This window comes from Helianthus annuus, chromosome 9 (assembly GCF_002127325.2).
Source record: "Helianthus annuus cultivar XRQ/B chromosome 9, HanXRQr2.0-SUNRISE, whole genome shotgun sequence".
Classification (NCBI taxonomy): Eukaryota; Viridiplantae; Streptophyta; class Magnoliopsida; order Asterales; family Asteraceae; genus Helianthus; species Helianthus annuus.
This window is the reverse complement of record NC_035441.2, coordinates 188,609,073-188,632,326: the sequence shown is the minus strand read 5'-3', so window position 1 is coordinate 188,632,326 and position 23,254 is coordinate 188,609,073. Positions and strand designations below refer to the sequence as shown.

At 36.9% G+C, this 23,254-nt stretch overlaps 2 protein-coding genes and 1 long non-coding RNA gene across 4 annotated transcripts; 1 reads left to right on the top strand and 2 right to left on the bottom strand.

Moving 5' to 3' along the window:
• The first annotated feature begins 2,042 nt into the window (after positions 1–2,042).
• On the top strand, positions 2,043–4,140 carry LOC110880276 (ubiquitin-like protein ATG12). The gene is made up of 5 exons (XM_022128857.2): positions 2,043–2,196; positions 2,319–2,377; positions 3,466–3,534; positions 3,621–3,683; positions 3,814–4,140. Exons 1-5 carry the CDS (start codon positions 2,163–2,165, stop codon positions 3,871–3,873), a joined length of 285 nt encoding a protein of 94 aa, XP_021984549.1. The 5' UTR covers positions 2,043–2,162; the 3' UTR covers positions 3,874–4,140.
• Positions 4,141–8,414: 4,274 nt separating this feature from the next.
• LOC110880275 (growth-regulating factor 6) lies at positions 8,415–10,074 on the bottom strand. 2 transcript variants are annotated; one of them, XM_022128856.2, is made up of 4 exons: positions 9,636–10,074; positions 9,366–9,545; positions 9,179–9,269; positions 8,415–9,093 (listed from the first exon to the last, which is right to left on the bottom strand). In XM_022128856.2, exons 1-4 carry the CDS (start codon positions 9,835–9,837, stop codon positions 8,682–8,684), a joined length of 885 nt encoding a protein of 294 aa, XP_021984548.1. In that variant the 5' UTR covers positions 9,838–10,074; the 3' UTR covers positions 8,415–8,681. The 2 variants fall into 2 exon arrangements, with proteins under 2 accessions (XP_021984548.1, XP_021984547.1); XM_022128855.2 differs by having other exon boundaries at positions 9,179–9,545; positions 9,636–10,067.
• Positions 10,075–15,697: 5,623 nt separating this feature from the next.
• LOC110880274 lies at positions 15,698–18,769 on the bottom strand. Its single transcript, XR_002559323.2, has 3 exons — positions 17,557–18,769; positions 15,841–15,956; positions 15,698–15,765 (listed from the first exon to the last, which is right to left on the bottom strand). It is a non-coding gene; the product is annotated as an uncharacterized LOC110880274 (long non-coding RNA).
• Between the last annotated feature and the right edge of the window lie 4,485 nt (positions 18,770–23,254).

Here is a 23,254-nt window from a genome sequence, read left to right as displayed (position 1 = left end):
CCCCCCCCCCCTGCGAGAATACTCGCATGTAACCATTTACCACATTGCACTCGTCGATCAAACACTCTTACGACCAGTGACGAAGGCAAAAGTTTTGGTGTGTGCCTTTGGGTTTGTAATCAGTAAAAACAAAACACTAACATTCAGAGGTTTCAGATTTGGGTGTGGGTTCATGAGAGTTGAGGATTCTATGTGGGTTTTATTTCTAAGTTGTGAAAAACAAGTTAGAACTGAAAAGAAACTTCAAAGACCAGATAATCAACAATTCTTTGTTTTAAATGTGACAGTTTTGGCCAATAATCTCTAGATCAAGTGGTGAAGTGCTTGCATTTCTATTGAGAGATGCAAGTTCGACTCCCACTTGGTGCAGAGTGAGGCACTAGTGGGCAATGATAGGAGACACAGGGAAACCTGGGTTAGATCCTTGAGCCAAACAGGTTTTACCGGTAATTTCACTGCCGTGCCTACGGGCGAGTGGGTTACCGGGTTTTCCCCGGAATTGGTGGTGGACTCGGGTTACTCTCGGAGTACTCCGTTTGTCCAGTGGGTGCCCTGAGAGTGCTCGAGATTGAGTTTGTTGGTCGTTCAAAAAAAAAATGTGACAGTTATGTGTAAGCTTAGTTCACTAGTATGTTGCATTTGCAAAATCCTCAACAAATAAATAAAAATATGAAAGTTAGTATCAAGATTGATCATTGTACCTTTCCTTTCATCATGCAGACAATTTTGGTTTTTAAGCTTTGCATAGCACTGTCTATTCATGGGTTGTCTCTGTCAGGGTCCCCATTCGTCAGAAGTTCAAAATAATGGTGTCCAATTGAATTTACAGTCATGATAATACATCTATGATTGTTTTAGTTATTCAACTTTTATGAGAATAACTCAAGTAGCAGATTCTACTATTGGAAGGGATTGTACACATGTCACATGGACTAGAACCTTTAAGAATTAAGAGGTGTGTAGTGGCATAGACATAATTCCTCTCTAGGAGAGGTTTTAGGTTTGAGTCTTTTTTCCACTGGTTTTCTACCATAATCTCTTGAAGCCCAACTGCCCAAAACAGGGCCGGACCCAAGTGAGGGGTTGGGAGGGTGGGCGCCCCCCTTACATAAATTTTTTAGTGTGTTTTATAGGCTAAAATCCTAATCGCACCCCTTGATATTTTGGTTGAACCCCTTGTTCGCACCCCATATCATAATTCCTAACCAGGCCAATGAAAAGTCATTTTGTCGGTTCCATTGGAGACGTTTACTCGTTTCATTTTCTAAATTCTTTCATAGTGTTAAATGCCATTTTAGTCCCTGTGGTTTGGGTCATTTTGCCAGTTTAGTCCAAAGGTTTCATTTTTCGTCTGTGGGTCTAAAATGGTTTCACCGTTCCCATTTTAGTCAACTGGGTTAACTTCATCCATTTTTTCTGTTAAAGAGAAGGACAATTCGGTTATTTTATATGTAATTACGTTAACTAGAAGGGCAATTCGGCTATATAAAATGACCAAATTAACCTTCTCATTAACAGAAAAAATGGATGAAGTTAACTCAGTGGACTAAAACGGCAACGGTGAAACCTTTTTGGACCCACAGGCGAAAAATGAAACCTTTGAACTAAACAGACAAAATGACCAAAACCACAGGGACTAAAATGACATTTAACCCTTCTTTCATATTTTACATATTAAAACCCGTTTAATTTTTTTTTCTTTTATATTGTTTTGTTAAAATATCCTCCTGTGAAATAATAGTTGGTTTTAATATGTTGTTTGTGCACATTTATTAGCATGGTCATAAATTTAAAATGTTGTAAAACCATAGAAAAACGAGCGTGGTGATGGTATACCCTGAAGGTTCCCTTTGGCATGCAAACTGTTATTTTTGTTACATTTAAAAATTGTAGTATTTCTTCTCACTTGTTTTGTTACATTTAAAAAGTGTAGTATTTCTTCTCTCTCATAATTGCTTGATCATTGATGTTTGGTTAAATATGCACAAATGGGCCTGAGCCCAAAACCGGACAGGACAAGTTCTTAGTTGTTTACCTTTAGGCCTCAAGCCTTATTAAGACGGAGCCCCGACCCGACCCGGGACCATTATCATTTTTCTATGGATTTTATTGGATTCAGTTACGGACCATAAGTTGTGAATCAGGGATCGAAAACCGTTTCAATGGCTTCAGACAATCCGATTGCTTCTCGTAAAGGTAACTTCACTATCATCAAAATCAGTTACTCCAACAACAGATTTTAGTTTCATTCTGTTCATAAACTACGATTGATTAGGGTTTGCAATGATATTTGTTGTTAATTGGCCTTTGAATAACAGTTGTTGTGCATTTGAGAGCTACTGGTGATGCTCCGATTCTCAAACAAGCAAAATTCAAGGTACTCTTCACTCTTAACCAAATTGACTGGAGATCTTCTTATGATAACTCGTACCTGTTGTAGATTTTTGAAAACCCTAGGTGATCGTCATAAGCTCACTTGTGTATGTTATTAGAGTTAAGAATACTGATATGGATTGTATACATTCATCTGATCACATAATCGGCTTTTACCTTTTGCTTATATGCAATATTTTGCTGAATTTAAACGTAATCGCGGCGGGATATCGGTAATTTTAGTATCATTCTGAATTTAGATATATAACCATTTAACACTAACAATTCAGTATACTCTCCTACCATTAACAAATTAACCTTTTGCAACTTGCAAAACACCAACAATTGTAGCAAGTAGGAACTGGTTAAGACTTAAAACACTAACAATAACAATTAAGACTTAAAACACTAACAGCAGCAATAAGAAGAAAGCCGAATGCTAGAACTAAGGAGAAAGGTACTAATGTCGGGAAAATCAGTGATATATTGGTCAATAGCGCCTAAAATATTCTGACCGATATTTATTTTGCACTGATATCTCACCAGGGGACCGATAACCGATATATCAGTGATGTATCGGCGATATTAACTACATAGATTTAAGGGTAAATTACTTTTTGAGTCCCTGTGTTTTAGTGGTTTTAACCACTTGAGTCCAAAATCAAAAAGTTTAACGCTCTGAGTCCCTAATCATTTATTTTATAACGTTTTGAGTCCAATTTTGTTTATTTTATAACGATTTGAGTCCAAAAAATTGGAATCAAAAGGTTAAAATTTGGACTCAAAAGGACTCAAATGGTTAAAGAAAATGCTTATAGGGACTCAGGTCGTTAAACTTTTTGACACTAAAACATAGGGACTCAAAAAGTAATTTACCCTAGATTTAAACTCCACAAAAAGATATCAATAGTTAAAAATATTCAAGTACTTATTGTTTTGGTTGCTAAATGATAATTTGTGCAATACTTCAATTATGCTATCTTCTTTGTTGTACTATTTATTTAATGTACCAGCCCTTGCGAATTATAATCAAGCTGCAAACACATTGTTCACGTTGTTGTTGATTATGTAAATGATTTCTTATATTTTCAGATTGCTGGAACCGATAAATTTTCTAAGGTGATTGATTTTCTTCGTCGCCAACTTCACAAGGAGACTCTGGTAACTAGTTTTTATGGCATCTACTTCAGAGTGCAACAATCTTTGATTACATCAGTTAATGATATGCCCTTTTTATCCCTTTACAGTTTGTTTATGTGAACAGTGCCTTCTCCCCAAGTCCAGACCAACTAGTGAATGACCTGTACGATGTAAGTTTCTATGTATTTGTTAACTTTCCCGGGAAAATAAGTGGGTTGGGTACTGAATGTGACCTGAACTCTGAATAAGATAACTCATACGCTACTCTTTCATGTAACTGTACATACTTTGGTGCTGCAGAACTTTGGAATTGATGGGAAATTGGTGGTTAACTATGCATGCTCTATGGCTTGGGGCTAATTTGGAGAATGTAGCAAAACTTGTACAGCTGCAAAAAACTTGTTATACGGGAATTTCATTTGGTAAATATGATTAATCTTTTTAGATTGTATCCAAAATTGGTTTGACCATTGCATTTTACTAGCTCTTTAGCTGTGGGTCGCTTTGACTTAGATGGTTATTTCTTCCTAATGGGGTAAATTTATCATTCAGAAGGGTTTTCTGATACTTTTTCAGGCCTTGTTGTTACGTTTTATAGTTTTCCTAAGCTCGTGCTGATACCTCTTATTATATTTCAATAGCTCATACTTTTTTGTTATATCTCATTTGGATCTGACCGATGGGCAGACTTGCATCTTGTGATTGTAACCGGGTGAGAGTGGCTAAATATTAGATGAGTTGCATAATATGCATATCCTTTATCAGGCAAACTGTTACATATCACATGGAGAGAAACCTACGATCAAACTAAACCAATTTGGCTAACTTATAAGTTTCTTTTATTTCGCCATATGAGTAACCTAGGAATTCGCAGCTAGGCGTGTAGTCGCAGATATAGGCATATAGCGCATTTCTAGGATTCCCATTGCTGAAGTAGATGTTGGAGTTGAACCTGAGGAACCACTCCAAACGCCTTATTGCTTTCTATGTACCTTTTGACCCAGTCCAAGATTGAGGGGTTAAAAAAAAGCCATCCACATTGAAGTTGACCTACGAGCACTCAACACGAGCTCCATCTATGGTTGGGACATCCTCTTCTTTCAGGTTGTTGCTGATTAATTCTACACGCCACCCCTCCACCCTCGCCCTTTCTAAGGGGGGTAGGGGCGCCCATCACTCACCACTCACTCATCACTCACAACATCCAATCAATTTCCGCCATGTCATCGAGCATTATTCTTATTCCATCACTAGTGATGGATTTTAGTGGAAATGCCTATCACTCACCACACAAACATCTACCATTAAAAACAACTCACCTAAGTTGGTGCCATCATCTGTTAAAATAATTATAGTCTTTGTTCTTGGTTTTGTTAAAGCTATCAGTTCCTACATTCAACATCCTACCCTAACGATGCACTTTAAAGATCCAATAGGATCCACACATCGCGTTTTTGTACATTGGTGAATAAAGTACATATTAGGTATTTTGGTTTATAGTAATGCCAACAAGAATGTGGCATTGAAAGGCTAGGTTTCCGATTACATGTTACCCTCGAGATGATCATGTTGAATACTTGAGTTGAGCTATTATTCGATCATTTCCAATGTGGTATTCAATATTCTTCAGATACCTTTACCTATAATACTTGGTACATGGTTAACCGTGTCATATATTTTTGTACATAGAAATAATTCTTCCACAAATCATTGAACACTCAAATATGAACCTTCTCAGGAAGTAGTTGGCTAGTTGGTAAAAGTTTCTTTACTGAGTGAATCAGTAAATGTTTTTGGTATAAATTTGGCATAGGGATTCATTTATGTTACCTGTCAAACGATCATAGTTATCATAGAGGTAAAAAAAAGTTATTTATGGAGGTTTCAAGTTGGTTACATGTGGAGTATAGTATGTAATATGCAAGTTAGGGCCTTAAGGGCGAACAATGAACTGAACCGAATTATATACGGTGTTGACCACAATCAGGTTTCAGGTTAGCCTATTAGCGACTTAGTGTGGGTTAAGAATGATTTATTAAGGTTATTAGTGTGTGTGTTCTATGTTTTGGCCTGCTCGTGGTTTGCATTTTTACTACGGGTCTGCCTATACTTAATGCCTTTGTGGTGATTCAGTACGAACTGTTACCGAACACATGGTCCAATCAGACGTGTAGCAAGTCTAGGAGGGTGCAGCAGTCCATAACCAGACTTGAACCAGGAACCAAAAACTGGAATTGTTGAAACCTAGAACCGGACCGTATAGTAGCAGAATGATGTTGGTTTAATACCGAATCAGAATCGGACTATGAAGTATGAACCATATTCAAAATTTGGGCCTGATTCCTTTGCTTAAATGAATTTATTTTATCAAAAAAATGGAAATCCATTTATCAAAATGGAATCTTTTCATAGCATGATAGAGAAGGTGACAATACGTCTCATCTGATGAATATCCTTTTCATGGGGTTAAGTTTGTCATGCACATGTATTGTTTTCATTTTAGATGTTATGTATTAACTTCATTTGAATGTTATTATGTTATCCTTTTTGAAGTTGTTTTGGAATTGAAGTGGAGAAAGTTTGTTTTTAGTGACATTTGTGTACGTATGCATTGATGATTTTAAGCAAAAGTGGTTGTAACAATTTCAAATAGATGAAAGCATTAATAGTCCTTGTCCAGACTGACGATAACACAGTGTTTATATTTATTGAGAGGAACAAAATCAGTCATTTATATTTCAATATGCAAGAAAATGACAGAAATGCAATGTATATTTTTTTTTGTTTAGGTTTATATCTTACACGTGTATAAGCTATTACTCATACATGAAGAGATTACATGAAGAGAAGCATACGTAATTGTATGTAAAAGGTACAAAATGTAAATAATTGTGAACCGTTAATCAAAAAATTGAGTGATTTGGTTTGTTGTTTGTATTTTTTTTTTCCTTTTCTTGTCATAATTTTTGATAAATCAAAAAACCCCTTTTATATCATTTATCTACATCTCCACGGACCCTATGTAAGGGAGATCTACTCCGCGACCAGCGGATCTACTCGTCTTTGGCTGGGCTGGGGGGAAACATGCTTGTGTAGACCTCACGGGGGTTTCCCCTTTGGTTGGTTTAAGGGAAAACGGGTTTGTAGCTGAACTAGCAGCAAGAAAGGCAGAATCAAAGAAAGTGGATAAGCACGCTAAAGCTTGCGCAGAGAACCAACATGTCTTTATCCTTTTTGCCTTTGATACTTTTGGCTCCCTAGCGCCAAAAGTCATCAACTTCTTGACGAGGGTTCAACGGGTTATCCACAACAATTGTTCGACCCCAGGGGGGCAGGGTTTGTGTTCGGGAGGTTGGGGTTTGCAATTCAGAAAGGATTGGCGGCGCAGCTTGTTGCCCGTTTACCTTCTGTTTTGATGTAACTTAACAAGTTTTCTGGACTTTATTTATATATCTTTTCAAGAAAAAGTTTAAATCTTAAAAAAAAAATCTCCACATATGCGTTTAAAAAAAACTAATTTTAAGTAAACAATTAAGTACCGTATAATTACCAGATAGAAGAAATAAAAAGACAACCCTCATGAAGGTAAATGTATTAAATCTATACGATTTTTTTTTATATCCAAGATTCTCAAATATAATTAACTAGTCTTAAGGCGCCACTTCGCGGGGCATGAGGCATAAAATCATGCTAAGTAGCAAGCAAATGATAACAAAAGTTAAGGAAAAAACTTATAAAACCTGAATTTCTAACAAAAATGACTCACGTGACGTAATACGTAGTAGACGAAGTTGAATTTATCTCGACATGTATTAAAATTCGAGGGGTAAAAAAAACCTGAGGGGTCAAATGTGACCATTAGACAGTGTGCTAAGTAGCAATCAAACGGCGACCAAATCTGAGAAAAAAAAATTAAACAAAAACTAATAAAAAATTAAACACAATTAACTTTTGTGGTAAATTATTAGAAATCAAAGTTTTGTTACTAAAATGGAAAACCCCAAAAGTTTACTATTAAAAAAATCACAAAAGACAAAAAAAAGTCAATATTCATCACCATATTATAAATTTTATATATAAAGAATCTTAGAGCAACCATTAAATTTATTATTATTTATATTTGTTCTACCAAAAAAAACCTATTTACAAAGACAATAACTGTTTGGCCATGTCTTTATTTTTGTTAATAATAAATCTAAATAGATAACTTATAATACTTAATCTTCCAAATATAAACAATAAATCTACTTCTTTGGAGAATGGCGACTATTTCCCTAAAGTATAAAGGAAATGTTACTCAAGTGACAAAATAAATACTACCCCCATATACTTCATCTGGATTTAAAAACTTGATCACACCATTTGGTGATCAGTTTTGACCACCAAACAGGCACCTTCTATCATTATCCTTGATCTAAACACACCATTGGTGGTCTTCTTGAAAACATAATTACATTACAAAAGAACTTATACTGTTCTGCCTCACAATAGTCTTATATTTAGTTATTATCCTCATTATTGTAGTATCATATATTGGTATTCTATAAATTAAAAAATGTGGGGAGAGGGGGAGTATAATTTGCCTTACCTAGTGGATATAGATGTATCAAGATAACATATGTTTGTGGATGATAGACATTAAGTAGACAGTTCTTGTCTCAGTGTCCCTCTACAAAGGATTGTACTTTTGAAGCATCTACCTTCCAACTTTATTCAGCACATTTTTAAATTAAACACAAAAAAATACCACTTTTAATTGGCATATTCTTAACTTGAATATTTGAACTACAATTTGATGTTCAAGTTAGAATGCATTTATTAAGTCAACCATTTGCTTTGACCGACTGTAGAGTTGAAATAATACAGCCTAAGGTAGATAGATACTTAAATAAAGAGCAGTGGGATTGGATAGTAGTAATAGTATTATTCAGATTCAGACATATGAAAGTGGGGGGATGCAATGTTACAATTTTCTTGATAATGACAAGTGAATTTCAGACACTTTTACCCCCCATGCCCCAACATCTAATTCTCCTGTTTGTTGCCCTACCACTCTAACCTAAAAATGCACTTGCATGCTTCTGTTAACAATGACATTAAACAAAACATTCTTGAAAACAAAACCTAGTTATTACATCCATTGATCCACTGATTATTATTATTAGTTACTACCAGTAAGGTCTTGGTTTGGATTGGAAAAGGTCTTGGGTGGACAAAGGGGCCTTTGGGTGGTCAACTTCACCCCAGTTTGGGTCATGGTTAGGGTTAAGCAGTGTGGCTTTTGGTGGTGAAAAGAAGTGGTGGAATGGTTGTTTACTGGTGGTTTCATTAACTTTTGTGGTAGTGGATTTGGTGGGTTCATGTTCTTCTGATGGCTTTATGAAATCAGTACCCATCACAAAACAGTGCTGCCCTTGCTCCTTCTTCTGCTCATCTTTCAGGTTTTGAAAACTGAAATGAGAGTAGTTTTGTTGACCAGATTGTGTAGTGGCGGTGTAAGGATCATTTAGTTGAAAGTAAGCTGCTGCTGCTGCTGATGATCTCTCATCCTCTCCTAAATCCTTCATTCCTTGCATCTGCCTGTTAAATGCTAATTAACAACATCATGTCTGCAATTAATTAAACATAAAACAAACACATAATCAAACAAGAAAGAAAGAAAAACCTGTAATCTTTAAGGGTTTGGTGAGAATAAGATGAAGAATCCATAAAAGTTGAGAAAGGAGGAGGGTAAGCATCGATTGATTTGGAGATTGCTGATGAAGAAGAAACATTATTAACACTTGTGGCAGCAGATGAAGATGAAGAAGAAGAAGAAGAGAATTCCACAGGCTTTCTTGAACGGTTTCTACCTCTGTGCATGTGTCTCTCGCAGTATTTTGAATCGGGGTAAGCTTCTTTAGAGCACCTCCATTTTTTTCCATCTGTTCTTCTGCATCTTCCTGGTTCTAAATCTATCTTTCTGCCACCATACCCACCAATCTGATACAACTGATTGTATGGAAAGCTTGATCCAGCTTCCCATATTCCTACTACAATAACCATATATATATATAATCATTGAAACAGTAAATAAGAAGCAGATTAGATTAGATGATGTATGTATGTATGTATGTACTTACAGGAGGAGGTGTGTTGGTTAGATAGTGATGAAGCTGAGGTGTTATACAAACTTCTTCTGACAGACAAGATGAGATCAGTTGGAACTGGAACACCTGAAACCATATACTTGTAGATTAAAGCTTGCTGTTCCAGTTCTTCCCATTGTGATGCTGTGAACACATTTGGATTTTGGTTACTGCTTGTAGTACTCATCATCATCATCTTGGTCTCGGTCTCTCTCTTTTGAAAATTTTATGTCAAGGGGAGATCATGGGTTCCTATGTTTATAGGGTAGGGAATGAATCTAGTGAACTCTCTCTCTCACACACACAACACACAGAGAAGGGGAGAGAGAGAGAGAGGTCTCAAATGAGTCCACTGCAGTGAACTGGCTAAATTTGTTGTGTTGCTGAGGGGTGTGCAGTGCAGGGCAGTGCACTACACAAACAATACTACTATTCAGGCCTGTCATTGTTTGCTTGCCTTACGTTTCTATATTTCTGCCACCTTTACGGAAATCCATATAACACATGTACAAACACAATATATACACATATATTATATGGTGTTGAATTTATCATACATACATACACCGACTCAAGAGTTATTGATTCTTCTTTACTATCTACTAGCTAGGCCTAGGATAATAACTACATACGACAACTTTATGTTTACAGACCAAGAAAAAGCTTCCACATTTATCATTTAATTAGTTACGTACACTACTAGCTACCCCATTATATGACTATTTTTCTTTTCTAATTTACATGCACCCTTCTTATGAGCCTAGGGCCCGGATGTATACTGTCAAGATATAAATATATGTGTGCAGCGTATGATACGCTTACAAATAATTAAGTGGGTGTGTTTTATCTACATAAACATAATTAAGCCATTTTAATTACTTTAGTATTATGTCAAAACTACTCAAAATACTAGAGAAAATTGCACGACACACATAGCTTTAAGGTAAAGTTTGGTCTTATTAGGCTATGCGTTATACACTTCCCTGGTCCCTAAACATAACATTATCATTTCCTCACATCCACCATTCAACATATGTTATACCCATCTCTCATCCCTAAGTCCCTAACCCCTTTTTCCCATATTTTAAAAAGAAAATTAAATAAATAGGGAGAGAAGAGAGATCTAGTGTTGCGGATTGAAATCATTGCAAAGTAGAAACTAAGGGGAGACTCCGGAAAATCAAAGGATAGGGTGAGGAGGATACCTTGGAAAGAATTGTTGTGCCAAAACAAAACAACTGATCAATATCAGTTCTACACAAGAAATAAAGATTTGAATTGAAAATTGCAAAAATGCTTCACAAGAAACAAAACGACCCGGTGGCTGAGTGTTCCACACTCCCTCCACATCACCTCCCCACTCCCCTTCCGTGGAGTATACCGGATAGCCTTGTGGGTGGGTATATCCCTTTAAACACATACTCTCAAACCAAACATGCATCATCTAAGATTTTCATTTTCATACCCTCAAACACAACTTAGGCTTTTCTTTTAAAACGGTAACTACTCACTCACTTGCATAGTTGTTAATGGCGAATAACGACAAATAGCGATAAGGTACCAATATGCTACACAGTGAATATCGATATATGTATAGTATATCAAAATACCCTTATATATGCTATTTTACATGTATATTCAACAAAAACCTGAAATCCAACTATTTTTATAGCTATATTTGCTATTTAAAAAAATAATAAATAAATAAGGTGTCGCTATTCTCGCTATCCATCGCTACAATCCTAATAGCGACACTATACCTATACGCTAAATAGCGCGCCATAGCGATCACTACGATCGCTATTGACAACTATGCTCACTTGCTTTAGTTGGATTTGAAGGTGCAACCTCTTGAATCTTGATTGATAAACTAAATTTCTTTTTGAACGTAGTGGCTGAACTTAAATATTTTTAAAAGAACCAAATAGAGATAATATTTTTAAATACATTTGTTTCACGTTAAAAAAAGAACCAAATAGAGATAATATTTTTAAAAGCTAATGGGATAATGAAAGTTCGGCCCATGTTTGTACGCTAATTACTCAACTCGCTCACTTGCTTTTTATGATTGGCTTTCATGACACTGTATATAAGTTGACAAAAATGGCACCTTTTGTATCCCCACTCCATTATTCTTGTACATGTATATTAGTGGTCAAGGTTTCAGGGATGATTTGGTTAAGGGACCCCAACATTAAGGGAAAATTACATGCATGTAATTTAGCTATACATGGTTTGTTAATCTTTTAGCTCCTTTCTTATTATTATTATTATTATATCATTTTGACCATTTTCATTTGAAAACACACTTGTGGGTGAGTAAATGAAAAGGCCTGTATTTTGTATTGTATCCATCTATTTTTGTAAACAAAGGAGGAGAAATCATTTTCCCAATAAACAATTATATATAGGGAGGATGGATTCCTGTTGTTGCTAGCCCCATTGTGAAAAGAAAAGAAAAGCAAGAGTAAGACTGAGCAGGTGTGTTTGTGCATATGCTAGGAGTTTTCAGGGGACTGTTCAAACCCTGCCTGCACCAGATCACATGCAAACCCAATATGCTCAGAAACTTTCTACTCAGGAGAAAGCTAGACTCTACTGACTGTGTATATATTATAATAAACATATTCAAAAGGGGAAATCTCCAAAATGGCCTTGACCCGGTCAACTTTTCCAAACTAGCCAATCTAGACGTCTTGTGGAGACGCCTCCACAACCCGTAACGTCTTAAGAATTCACCAATTAAATGGCTCCACGTTTCCGACAACCTGGTGACATCTCTTAAATGGCTTGGGTCTTAGCCGAGACGTCTGAAGGTGGCTTGAGACGTTACCCACGGCTTCCACCATGCTGATCCTCCACCGTCCGATCAACATATCTTGCTCCATTCACTCCCCCCAAGCTCGAATTCGAAGGCGGTGGAGACGGAATCTCCTCCGTCCCCACCGCCACCACCACCTGCTCCTTCCGTCCTCCATCAACACTCCGCCGCCTCCGTTGCTCCTCAGTCTGTGTTGCTGCATCGGCCGCAAAATTCGCAGCCAGTTCTCTGCTTGATTCGCATTTCACAACCATGTATTCTTGTGGATTATCAAACGAGCTCCATGATTGATTCCGTCTTCTAATAATAGCCACCGGTGCAGCGCTGGCGCTATCGTCTCCGGTGTGGTTTGTTTCATCCGGTGGTTGAGCTTGAAGAAGCTCTGATCCTTTGAGGACGTAATCATGACCGTTTGTTACGTCGATTAAGTCGTCTTCTGATAGATCATGCCATACGTATCCGTTTTTGTAGCTCCTGATCATGAAATTTGGTATTTAAATTGTGAATTAACAAAAAGTAAGTCGATTTGAAATAAGTTTTTTGATGTTGTGTACCGTGAGAAGCCAGCTCAAGGTGGAAGCCGTGGGTAACGTCTCAAGCCACCTTCACACGTCTCGGCTAAGACCCCAAGCCATTTAAGAGACGTCACCAGGTTGTCGGAAACGTGGAGCCATTTAATTGGTGAATTCTTAAGACGTTACGGGTGTGTGGAGACGTCTCCACAAGACGTCTGGATTGGCTAGTTTGGAAAAGTTGTCAAGGCCATTTTGGAGATTTCCCCTATTCAAAATGTATGCATGTTTTATTTATTTTACACTCTTAAACTAATAATCTTACTTGATAGTTACGTACTTGTTTGTCATGTACATACAACTTGAAATCTTTTAGCACTTGTGTCTTCTAAATATGCTTTTCTGTTTATGATGGGTAGAATGAGGCAGGAGGTTGGTTGGTAGTGATGGTGTTTATGAATCCCTATTTGGCAGTTTCTTTCTTGGGGAGATTTAAAACTCGTAAACACTGACTGGTCCCTAAAAGCTCTTACCTGTAGTTTTGACTGCCAAAGATACCTTCTCCCTCAGGTCAAATCAATATAAATCATGCTCAGTGTCAGGCCACCACACCATAAATAAAGAAAAAAGAGAACACCACCACACCACATCATCTCTCTTCCTATCCCATCCATCCTTGCTTACTTTACTTTCATAAAACTTACTAAACACTGAAATTAAGAAGATGTATGACACTTATTGTGGGCAAGGGTTTGGTGATTGGATTATGAAAAGGATACATGGATCAAGTTGCAGGAAAATTACAAAAATAGTCTTTCTTGATCAAGAGTTTCTTAAATAAACACTAAATTTTAGCTACCCGAGAAGCCTTATCCTCCAAAAGCTCGGGCTAAGGGTATACGTGGCACTCTCGGGGAGGGGGATCGGTGACCCAATTCACCGCTCGGGAACACCGCCGCCATCGGTGCGGGGAGGGGGTGCAGGGAGGGGGATCGTGGAGGTTTCACCGAAGAAGGAGAGAGGAGATGGTGGGGTCACCCTCATTTTCAACCAATCAATTATTTTCTTTTTTTTTAATAAAAAACAAGTCACCTAAGAGGGGAGTGCCGCCATCAAATTGGGGTGTGAGGGGAGTTTAAGAGAGGAGTTGACGTGGCATAACTTGATTGGGTGTGCGTAAGAGAGGGGACTCCCCTAAGAGGGGAGTGCCCCTCTCACCCTAACTCAGCAAAATTTAAGCCTACAAAGGGCAGGATAAGCCTTAGCCGGTGGCAAAATATATAGGCTAAATCCTAACTGTTTAGGCCAACAAAAGTGAGGGCTGACTACTTTTGTAAACGCTAAATTTCCATGTTTATTTTAAAAAAATTTGGTTAACTAAGACTATTTTGGTAATTTTCCACTTTTTTTAAGTTACATATAAACATGCTACTGATTTTGGTATTTTTGAGTAACTTATATCTAGAGAACGTTCTACAACTACACACATCATTCACCTTTCTTTTCTACGTTGAAAATTAATCCTAATTAATTTGAATGTGAAAGAATCAAGGGGCTAAACCGAAAGCAAGTTGAAAGATAGGTTATTTTCAATTAGTTTATTTTGTAGCAGTCATATGCCACCGATTAGAGCTTAATAAAAACATGCGTAGTTAGCTGTCACGTCAGAAAAAACACTTATTTTTCAAAAACATGCCTACTCAACAAAGAAATCTAAAAACATTACCACATCATCACTCGGTTTTTAAAGTTATCTCTCAATCTATATCATATATAATTACAAGGACTAGGGTTGTTTTTGTGGAAAAACGATTCTAAAAAACAGGGCACAAAAGCAAGAGCCACGACAATCAAAAATGAATGATGTAGGAAAATGGGGGGAAACAATGCTTAAAAACACATTATTGTGGATGCCCTTAGAGTTTTAGTATAAACTAGAAAAGTAACCTGCCGCGATGCGGCCGGGCTAGAGTTATATCTATGTTAAGCTAGCTGTCATTGAGTTATATCCATTAGGTTAGATACATCAGCTGGAACCAAGATTTTGTAAATTTGTTATGGTTGCTACTTAGATTACTAACACTAAGTGCGTTAGTTACATAAGTTGCACAAAATATATTTACGTTGACAATGTTGCTTACTGCACTACGGACTGCAGGTCCGTCTTTTTTCCTACTTGGCAGCTGTACAAAAGGTGTTTGACGCCCATATCGTTCCCCGCATCCCTTCTTTGAAGTATTGCTAGCATCTGGGATGATAAAAAAAGATTATTGACAAAAAGGCGACAAAAGACAAAAATAACATAATTTACTCTACTTATCTATTGCCTAGCTAGTTTAAACAGTTGGAAATAATTCTACTCTTGTTGGGTTTCAAACCAAGGGACAACTGATTGTGTAAGCATAGATGTGCAACATTTATGAAATAATTAAAATGAATGTAATATGAAAAATGAACCCAAATAAAAAAATCTAAAGGACTATTGGTAGGGTTATTGATCTAACACATCACTATAAAGGCATACGCGTTTCATCAATTCATCTTCTTCCATGTCGCGATGCAGCGGGGTGTAAACAGGGAACAAACTAACAGCATGCGCGAATTGCCACGAAACCAAAATATTACATGACAAAAGATTCTTCCTAGACGATTGCCGCAACCCTAACCATGAAGTAAAGTCACCATCGCATAGCTAATAATTAAGGAATTCAATGAGGTAAAGTTTCCATTGCATAGCTAATGATCTAGGTGCAGATTCTCCAAATATATCATCCTCGTTTGATCTCTCACTCTGTAATATTCATTGAAAAATAATTAGTACACATAGCGAGCCAACTTAAATCTAAATTACAAAATAAAAATGCACCTTTGCGGTACCCTCTCATAGACCGCCGGTAGCAGATGTCCTCTGAACATCAGAATAACCATTTTGTGAGCGATATTCTTAATGTTCTCAATGCAGTAATGGAGAACGTTGCCAGCCTGCCATTAAAAGACAAAAACCAGCAGACTAATAATTTAAAACCCTCCCTCTTTTGTAATAGAACCACCAAAATCTAATATTTGTGTCATATACACTCGCATATATATGACTTGTAGGCATGTCCAGCCAAACATGAAGACCTTCAAACTCAAAGCTTTCTAAACTGGTTCAGTAAAAATATAATAATATAGTTTTACTAATTAAATTAAGCATTGATCATTTAGGAAGTTCAAAACAAATTAAGCATAAAACCTATTTGATCCAGTGACCCGTTACCTAACCTAGCCGACCCACCCATTTAATACAATCCCATGCATAAAACCTACGTGTTTTCATTCATATGTGGTTAATAATAAACTAACTTCTTACAAAACTCAAAAATGGGAAAAGAAGCTCTTCTTGGGAAGCACAACATAAATAACGCACTTTGACAAACTCATTGTGACACCAATCCATTTTGACATATTATATTTAGTTTTAAGGTAATATACTCCACAATTCATATCCTATGCCACAATCAAAGGCCCAAAACAATTAAAATGGCTCTGATACAATGCACATGTAACTTTCTGAACACTACAAACACATCAATGAGTATAAAAAAAGGGGTAGATGCACGGTACCCCTGACCGCGGAAGTGATCTCACTTCCCAAGTTAGCGACCGACAAATACCCTGCCAACCCGAGGGGAACGAAAAGCCTGGGGTTACCAGGTTTCGAACCCGCGACCTCAAGGGCCCTCGGGCCGATTTTAAATGGGTGTCGGTGGCCACTGAGCCGAGACCTAGTGGTTATCAATGAGTATAAGATCAGTCTATATGTTTGAAAACCATTCTGTAAATGTAACATTCCAAACAAACATTACAAAACATAAACAAACTTTCTAAAGTCTCAAAAAAAGGTTGACCATTAAGTAAATCCACCCAATTCACTTTATACATAATATAAATCTTTGAGTTGTGTATTTAAAAAAATAACTAATAATCTTATATAAGTGAGGCTGAATGTGTATAACTGACCTCGACCTTGATTCTACACCATTCAAAACAGCTCTTTATAGAGACATGGAGTACAATCTAGTTTTCTTAAATCAAGCAAGATACATCAGGCAAATTTTATAAACATAATGATCTTATTTAGTGTTAGTATGTCAATCTCATAGCCAGAAGATCATTCAACCTATCATCTTTTCGTGTTCAAAATTACTTAAAATATGTAAACTATAAAAAGAAATTGGTTTTTTAGCTATCAAAGTGGGGCGAACAAAGAACAGTAACCTAATCTCCACGTAAAGAGACAAAGACCAAATTAACTAACCGTAGAATGTCATACCATGCCCTGTTGATTCATAAGATGCCATGCATTTGGAGGAACAAAATACTGCATCCCCTCACTAATACCAAAACTATAATGACCACAAAATACTGCACCCCCTCACTAATAGCAACTACACTACATCCCCTCACTAATACCAACAAAATAATCTAATTTGGTATGGAAACACACGTAATCACAAATCAAATAATAACTATAATAGATAATAATATCGATTACACATAAAGTCATAAATTGAGACCAGTGAGGGAAACAATAACTTACTGAGGTGACGGCCTGACCGCAGCCGGTGCTGGCATCCCAAACGACGCCGTTCCTTGGCATCATGGAGGCGATGAAATCAAACAATTGTTTGTTGTGGATAACTTGGTCGAGTCTTCCAGTATTGCTTTTCTTGTTCAAGGAACAGATCCCTATGCAGTAAATCTCGGTGATATATCGGTTATATTGGTCCCCTAGTAAAATATTGGTCTCAAATATCGGTCAAAATATCGGTACCGATATTATCGATGATATTGACCGATATAACCGATATATCACCGATATTTGACCGATATAACCAATATATCACTGATATTTGCCCGCTATAATCGATATATCACCAATATATCACTGAATTATTAGTGTTAAATTGCTATATATATAAATTTTGCATTGTATTAAAATCACCGATATCCCACCGATATCTCACCGGGATAACCTATATCTCAAATATCGGTCCACAGCCGATATCCGATATTTTACCGCATTAACTTCATAGACAGATCCACCATTCTTCTATGGCATGTTACTTGAATTCAACGTTAAACATACAACTACACTAATATATTCCATAATTCTAATTCGAACACAACAATAAAAAGCTTCATCAAGAACACCAAAAAGCTTAAAAATAGAAACAGAAACCATGTTTTTTCATCAACGGGAGATGACGATCAAGTAAAGTAAATATAAATACAAGGATTTCTGTTTGGTCTACAACGAATCTTTTGAAGTTTATTAGTTTTTTTTTTATCATAACTCAAAAGTATTTCTCAATATTGAAGAAATAATCTTCAAGATTATTGGAGCCCTCTATAATAATCAAGTAATCAGAACCAGAACACATGTAATCTGAGGATAGAAGTGGACCAAAACAGGGTGGCCGGCTGTAGGTCGTGGCAGGATCGAGGATGGAGGCGGAATGTGTCTGATGAATGCTCTGTGGCTTCTCGTATTTCACTTTAACCCTAACAACACATGCCGACCGGAACCCTAAGCTACCCAACCACTACCGTCACTGTCGGCCTTCCAACGATTGCAACCAGCAACCGCTCCAGCTCTTTCTATCTCTAATACCGACCGTTCTTTCTCTCTCTCAAATTTTCGTTCTCTGTTGAGACGCGTACTTGAGGCAGAAAGGATGTAAGTCGAATGGCCGGTTGGAGGCAATGGACACGCACCTTCACCATCACACTTCTCTCTCTAACTCTGTCTCTCTCTATGTCACACCCCGATTTCCACGTGTCTCACCGGTGGGCCCGGTGGGGGATTACCGTGACGATGTTGGCAACAATATAGTCAAACCACACAATTATATAAATGCACAGCGGAAGCTTTAAAGATAATATATACTTCAACCTCTGGTTGTAATATCAAATGTATTACAGAAGTCGAATGTATCCACAGCGGATCAAAATAAATAAATATTGTTCATTCAGATACGGCATCGAGTTTGCGAGACTATTCGTGATGCTTAGGAAGCTTATACCAGCCAATTTCGTATAGTATCTGCACTTAATCTTTTTGGGGAAAATACGTCAGTTTACACTGGTAAATACATTCAACTGACACATTTGAAAATGTTTATTAAAATTGATTTGAATGCACAAGGCACAAACTCTTTTATAACTTGGGAAAATTACTAAAATCTTGTGAACGTTTTACATGTTCTTTCATGCGTTCAGTAGCCCGGGTCGTGCCGGGTTAAAGATTTATAGACACACCACATTGCGTAAAACCGTAGTATAAAAACCAACGGCTACGTCTTTTAATTTAATGTCGACAATATATACCGGGTGTACGCCTACACCGGGATGTCGATGGTCGTGGCCATTTCGTAAAATGATGCCAAGGATATCCGGGACAACGGTCATTAAACCCCCCAAAGGCTTTTAAGAAACAAAACTGTTTAGATGAGCCGATCATATTATTTAATTAACCACCTAAGCGATGGAAAAATATAATGCTCAATCAAGCGGTATTAATATACCGTAACCCAAGCCCATATAGGGGAAATAAGTTAAAGTATTTACCTTTGCAAGTATTATTCCTTAGTTCGATTAAATCACCGATAGCTTTTACTGGGCTCCTAATCTGGAACGAAGGTTTTAATTAACCTCTTGGAATCCTAACGGGTCTTTATATTGGCCGTAGCCTAGACCGGTTGGTTCCGGAATATAATTATGGTTTAATCGCGCGAAAAGGCGAAAACCGAGAATGGAGTGTGATTTTGATGCTCGGCTTGTTGGCCATGTTCATTTGAACAAGACATTGTAGAAAAGATACGCATGGCATAAATAACAGCAGTAACCATGGAAATAATGTTTAGTCTTTGTGGATTAAGTATGGATAAATAAGTTAAGAAGGGTGAATCTAGCTGTAATAATAAGTTCTTGAATGATTATAGTATGCGTATGGTAATGTATCGACCCCTTTTATGAGCTTAGAGGTAATCGGGAGTAATGATAGTAATGGAATGTTTAACATGGCTCATAGTGATCAAAATGAAAGGTAGCGTATGGTGTATGAGTAGTATGAAATAAATCGATTTATTTCGATTAGCAAATATATGAATGAAAGATGCTTAGATAGGAAGTTAGAAACAAACCACAGACTAAGGTTTATACAGTTAATAATTGTATACAATTGGAATAAACTCGATGAAAGAAACGTTAGTGATGATATGTGTTAAGAGCTAGTATTATGAAGTAAAAGACAAAGTAAAAGACACTAATAAGAGCTCTGGAGCAGAGTCTAACATAAGTATAATTATGAAAGCAATTTACGTAATATGAGGGCATAGGAACGATGTGTTCAATTACGTTCATGCATGAATAACACCTTGTCAAGATCCCGAAAGCGTTTAGGTGGTAGTAAGTATTGTGAATGAACAACCTGAAAGGGGTAAGAGTAAAATTGGTCTAGTTTGAATGAGAAAGGTTTCGGGGACGAAACCTTCTTTAAGGGGGGTAGACTTGTAACATCCCAAAACCCGAATGTTTATAATTGTCATGTGTTCTTATATGACTTAGCATGAAATAAACGACTAGGTTATTTAACCTAGTTAAGTAACGCTCCAAAAACTCGAATTACTAAATTTGCTAATGAGACCCCATGTTTAATAATATAGAATGTAGTAACTAGGTTATTATACCTAGTCAAAAGTTTAGCAAAGCAAACAAGTGAACAAACTTGAGGGACCATATATGAACAAGGGGGAAAGTTATGTTTTATTAAATAAAATCACAACACACAACACACATACATCGTGTGTGTGTGCGTGGAATGCTCTGGAGAAGAACAAAGGGGTGCAAACCCTAGTTCTTAAAGAAGTCCAAATTGAAGGTTGAATCCAAGCTCAAAATCATGAATAAACACGAATTAATGCTCACCATCACAAGAGGATCAAAAGGTATGTCTCAAAAACTAAGATTGGTGATCTTGTACGAAATGGGTTAGGTCTTAATCCATGAATTGGGATGAAATTAAGCATGAACATATGTTAGAATTATCATTGGAATGTGAATTATGCAAGATTTGATGTTAATTGAGATTTGGAGATGAAACCCACTTGGGTTAGTAGAAATGGCGACATGGGTATGTCACCCATGTCCAATCTTTGTTTAATTCTTGATATGATATGTTGCATGTGACCAAATTGTTAGTTATATTGAATATGGTATGAGATTGAATTGTTATTGGTAGTTTGGATGATTGAAAACAAGAATTAGAAAGAAAAGAATGAAGGTTACTTGTACATCATGTTTAGAAACTTGTACGCACGCCAAGTGTTTGATGAAATGTCTAGGTGAAGTTAGGATGTGAGATTGTATGAAATGGCTTGACATATATGAATGAAACATGATAATGATGTAATTAGTAGTATACTAACTTGAGGAATGTGCCTTAGATGGAACTCATACAAGAATTCGGGTTGAATGTATGTGTTGGTCAAGACTATGCATTAGAAGCTTGTACATTGTGCTTGAACGGGCGATGCTCCCCATGTGTTTTTATTAATCACTTAATTTCAATCAAGAAGTGAATGTGTACTAAATATATAATATATGACCATGCTAGTAAAGGATGATGTTATGAATTACGTTAGGTTGTCTAACTGAACAATGTGGTTGACGATTTATGTTGTATGCGTGTTAGTGAAAGTCAATGTAGATAAGAGCTGGAAAATGTGTATTAATATGAATAAGCATGAGTACTAACATTATTATGGCATGACGACATGAAAGGATAGGAACCACACTAGCATGGACCAAGCATGAAAGGCTAACGGGTCGAAATGGGGCAAGGAAGCGGTTACGAACATGGATGCACGAGGTAAGTGATTTCCGTAATCACTTCGTAGTACAAGTAAGTAATAAAGTGTTGTAATGAATTAAATATGATGTTTGAGGTCAAATATGTGTTAAAGTCTTTCGTCGTAAATGATGGGTTTAAGGTTGACCAAAATGCCCATGATGGGTATTTTGGGGTAAACGAACTTAAAAGTGGTTTAGAAGCAAGCTATTCGATTAGAGTAATGTTTTGGACAGGTATGGAAGTGGGGATGATGGTTTGGTCAGTCGTAGACCAATTAATGCGCGAATACCCTTAACGGGTCAAATAGTTAGATAATAGTTAAGTCGAATGTATGTAAGTTAAGGATTTCCGTAATCCGGAGGTAAGATTTTATGTTCATATGATAGAATGTGAATTTACAAGCATGTAGGAAGAAACGGGAGGTCAAACGGGTAAACGGTTCAAAAGTTACGTGCGTTTTAGTGCGTACGGACGACGAAACGAACCTGCAGAAAACTGCAAAAACTAGAGGGCGTCGCCGACGGGTAGGGGGCCCAAAGGTGGGATCCTAAAGAATATGTAGTAATATGGTACCCAAAGGTGGGATCCTAAAGAATATGTAGTAATATGGTACCCAAAGGTGGGATCCTAAAGAATATGTAGTAATATGGTACCCAAAGGTGGGATCCTAAAGAATATGTAGTAATATGGTACCCAAAGGTGGGATCCTAAAGAATATGTAGTAATATGGTACCCAAAGGTGGGATCCTAAAGAATATGTAGTAATATGGTACCCAAAGGTGGGATCCTAAAGAATATGTAGTAATATGGTACCCAAAGGTGGGATCCTAAAGAATATGTAGTAATATGGTACCCAAAGGTGGGATCCTAAAGAATATGTAGTAATATGGTACCCAAAGGTGGGATCCTAAAGAATATGTAGTAATATGGTACCCAAAGGTGGGATCCTAAAGAATATGTAGTAATATGGTACCCAAAGGTGGGATCCTAAAGAATATGTAGTAATATGGTACCCAAAGGTGGGATCCTAAAGAATATGTAGTAATATGGTACCCAAAGGTGGGATCCTAAAGAATATGTAGTAATATGGTACCCAAAGGTGGGATCCTAAAGAATATGTAGTAATATGGTACCCAAAGGTGGGATCCTAAATTAAGAATTTCCTTAAGTAGATACGTATGAAGGTATGTATGTATGTATGTGTGAATATAAGTGGTATGTATGAATGAATGTATGTATGTATGTATGTAGGTGTGTATGTAAGTAGTATGTGTATGTGTATATATATATCCAAGTGAGTATGTACGAAAGTGTGTGCACGTATGTAGGGTTGTGAGAAGGCATGTAATAGGTATGTATGTAGACATGTATGCATGTATGTATG

Bases quoted from the DNA above. Each gene is read 5' to 3' on its own strand.
- LOC110880276 (XM_022128857.2), top strand. From the start codon at position 2,163: ATGGCTTCAGACAATCCGATTGCTTCTCGTAAAG. The intron at 2,197-2,318 runs GTAACTTCACTA...TTTGAATAACAG, and splicing joins TCCGATTGCTTCTCGTAAAG to TTGTTGTGCATTTGAGAGCT. The intron at 3,684-3,813 runs GTAAGTTTCTAT...TTGGTGCTGCAG, and splicing joins TAGTGAATGACCTGTACGAT to AACTTTGGAATTGATGGGAA.
- LOC110880275 (XM_022128855.2), bottom strand. From the start codon at position 9,837: ATGATGATGATGAGTACTACAAGCAGTAACCAAAATCCAAATGTGTTC. The intron at 9,546-9,635 runs GTAAGTACATAC...TGGTTATTGTAG, and splicing joins TAACCAACACACCTCCTCCT to TAGGAATATGGGAAGCTGGA. The intron at 9,094-9,178 runs GTTTTTCTTTCT...AGCATTTAACAG, and splicing joins CAAACCCTTAAAGATTACAG to GCAGATGCAAGGAATGAAGG.